General features: G+C 39.4%; 1 protein-coding gene across 1 annotated transcript; it reads left to right on the top strand.

The window, feature by feature from the left end:
• Positions 1–2,642: 2,642 nt before the first annotated feature.
• LOC140981617 (uncharacterized) lies at positions 2,643–3,077 on the top strand. Its single transcript, XM_073448041.1, has one exon. It carries the CDS (start codon positions 2,643–2,645, stop codon positions 3,075–3,077), a length of 435 nt encoding a protein of 144 aa, XP_073304142.1.
• Positions 3,078–3,423: the final 346 nt, after the last annotated feature.

Here is a 3,423-nt window from a genome sequence, read left to right as displayed (position 1 = left end):
GTGGTGTGGGGACCCGGGCTCTAACTCAATTTTCTTTGGGATTAAGTGGATCTTTGCTAGAAAATGTAGGTCAAAATTTTGCTTTTAATATCGAAAATAGTTGTATAAAAATCATACACAACCAACAGTCTTTATTTTATTTCAACAAGGTTAAATACATGTCTTATTCCTTTTCCATAATACAAACTAGAGTTTACCACAACCACAAATCACATGCAAACACTCCTAGTTCATCTGCTACGCCCGAAATCTCCACGCTAACTCGATCTCTCATCTTTGTCGCGACCCTGATCCTGTCCCACCTGTTGTCATGCACACATGCAGACACAACAACAGCCGGATGCTCCGGTGAGAACAAATCCCAGTATAAAACATGTATACATGCATATACACAATGTAAATCATGAACATACTATCATGAATGAAATCAACAACAATACATCTTATAGTATATGAAACATAATCAGAATAAGTCAAGCAATGTAAATCAAACTCATATCTTTGACTCAATTCATATCTAAATCTAGGGATTATGGTGTGAATAAGACGTAACAAGTCTCCCACCTACCCTCCCAATCGTGGTGGCTGTACGTCTTATTCCTAGACTTCGGCCCTGTCTGTATCGAATATCTACAACCGGAGTCAATCTTCTCCTGTGCGTCGATACCACCGAACGTCTAGAACTTGGCAATTCTGCCAATGACTCTCCTATCTCAATGCTTAGACATACATCAACATAAAGCACAAGTATAGCAAGGTATAAAAATCTAGTATGTGATTTTGGGAAACTCGAATCAAATATAGCTCGAGTTGTATCTTCCCGAACCAACATGAATTATACCTTTCTTGTCATAGTCCCGGTCTGAACAAGTCGAAGTCTTGAAATCTTGCTACCAATCAGTCAATACAAATCTGAAATGACACGTATAAAATGTACCATATCAATCTCTAACTCAAAGAAGTACACATACGGATCAATATTCAATCTCGGTATATTTTGACGGCGTAACGGCGTAATCTCGCAATATCGGTCAGCTCAATTATCAATAATCAATATCAATAACTCAAAATCATCCCAAATATATTCCATCATCTCCAAATCTACATAACTCAACTCAAGACATGCTGAAATTTATACAAAAATCGCATATTATAATCGTTCTTCGATCCGGTTGCGAATAAACGTTCCCAAAAATAACAAGAGCAAATAATAACAATCAAACTCTGATTTCTCCAATCATCTCAACTTCAAAACATGCTGAATGTATTAATACTTACATCCTTTTGAAGCTAATAATAAGAGGAGCACAAATATAGACTCGGATTCAAATTCGGTTGGCCGGATCTTGCAAAACCATCAATCTAAGCTAGGATGCAACTTGAAGGAAATTCTAAAGCTTCTCTCCGTTCTTCTCCTGCAGAATGAAATGAGGAAGTACAATTCATGTATATATCTTACATGGTAAGGACACATGGCTTATTTTTCATTCTGCACGTCTCGTGCATATGCGCTACCTCAACCGGCGCATATGCGCGAGACCTACGGTCTCGGCATTTCCGAATTCATCATCTCGCGCATATGCGCGCCCTCTTTTCGCGTATATGCGCGCCCTTCTTCCGCGCATATGCGCGAGGTTCTCTGGACTTAACATTTTGAAGCACACCTCCTCGCGCATATGCGCGCCCTGTCTCGCGCACATGCGTGAGGTCCTCTGCCTGCCTCGCACACATTTTGTATATTCTCTCGTTTTTTCCGGTCCGATACAATACATCTATAAGCACATCAATTATCAACAAATCATGTCCGATTATAATAACCAAATTCTCGGGCCTTACAGGTGGGAAGCCACCAAAGTTACTGTCAATGTTCGTGAACTAAAGTGGACCGAGTTCAAGGACTTATTTCATGTCAATTATTTCTCAAGTGAAGTCAAAGCCAAGAAGGTCAAAGAATTTCTTGAGTTGAGGCAAGGTACCATGAATGTCAACGAGTACACTTTGAAATTTGAGGAAGGGTGTATCTTTGTTCCCTTCATAGCAGAGAATAACAAAGATAAGGGAGAACACTTCCTTCGTGGGTTGAGGCCAGAAATTAGGCGGGATGTTCATATGTCGAAAGTGGTCACATATCAAGATATCGTTGAAAGAGCATTGCTTGCTGAACATGCTGAACAAGAAATCGAGAAAGAGCGGCAGTTAAGAAGGAAAACTTTCCAAGAAAGAGATTAAGGAGCAAGTGGTAATGTACGAGGCGGCCACAAGGGAAAGGGTAAGATGGAGCCGCGTGGCAAGGCTCCGTTGTAGTCCTCGGATCCCGAGTGGCCATTGTGTCATAGGTGTGGCAAGCCACACAAAAGGGAGTGTTTGGTTGGCAGTGGTCGTTGTCTCAGATGCAAAGAATTGTGGCACACGACTCAGAAGTGTCCGCTTATTTCAGAGAAAGGAAGAGTACAGGGTAGAGTTTTTACAATGACAAAAGAGGGAGCCAATCCTGATTCTTTAGTCATATCAGTAATATTTTAATAGTTGGCAAGGAAGCACTCACATTAATTGATACTGGTGCGAAATACTCTTTTATTTTTGAAGTGTTTATGCATTCTTTGTATGTTGAACCTCTTGTTATGCCTTTTCATTTCACTATTATGCTGCCTTCGGGAGATGAAATTCGGCCGACTTGCATCTTCAAGGCCTGTCCTGTACAATTGGGTATGAGATCATTGTTTGCTGACTTGATTGTTTTACCTATGGTTGCCTTTGATGTCATACTGGGTACGGATTCGTTATTGGCTTACCAGACAGTGATTGACTGTGTAAGTAAGACAGTGAAGTTTTTAGCGGACGATCATGAGAGTGAAGTGCTTGTTGGTTTAGGTTCTTCGTTGAGTATCCCTACTATTTCTTGTTTGCAAGCTACTAAACTGTTGAACAAGGGGTGTATTGGTTTTCTGGCTTCGGTATTGGATGTTAGAACAGAAGATAAATTGCAATTGCAGGATATTGATGTGTTTCAGGATTATCCTGATGTATTTGCTTATGATGTGCCTAGATTACCACCTGATATGAATCCACGTGCGTAAGAAAAGCAAACACGATTAAATATGAATCGCGCCCTCAATTCAAAATTGAACAAGGATCTAAGTTGTAGTCCCGATATTTTGAATCAAATATGGTTTGTGATATTCACCTCTAAATTATAAAACTTAGCAACAAATATTCACGATAAAACAAATGAGAAACAGACGAACCTTCAAAGTACTTGTCTTTGACAATCTGTATGATATCAATCGACAAACGCCACAAGAAAGAATCTTGATAAGTTTGATTTTTGATGAAAACAAAGCAAAGCCTTGCAAAAGTTTTTGAGAGAAAAACTCAAAAAATTTGTATAAAACTCAATAATATCTGAATAATGTCTTGATTTTC

Source organism: Primulina huaijiensis, chromosome 7, assembly GCF_012295235.1.
Source record: "Primulina huaijiensis isolate GDHJ02 chromosome 7, ASM1229523v2, whole genome shotgun sequence".
Lineage (NCBI taxonomy): Eukaryota > Viridiplantae > Streptophyta > Magnoliopsida > Lamiales > Gesneriaceae > Primulina > Primulina huaijiensis.
Note: the sequence above shows the minus strand (reverse complement) of the source record. Positions and strands in the feature narration are given on the sequence as shown.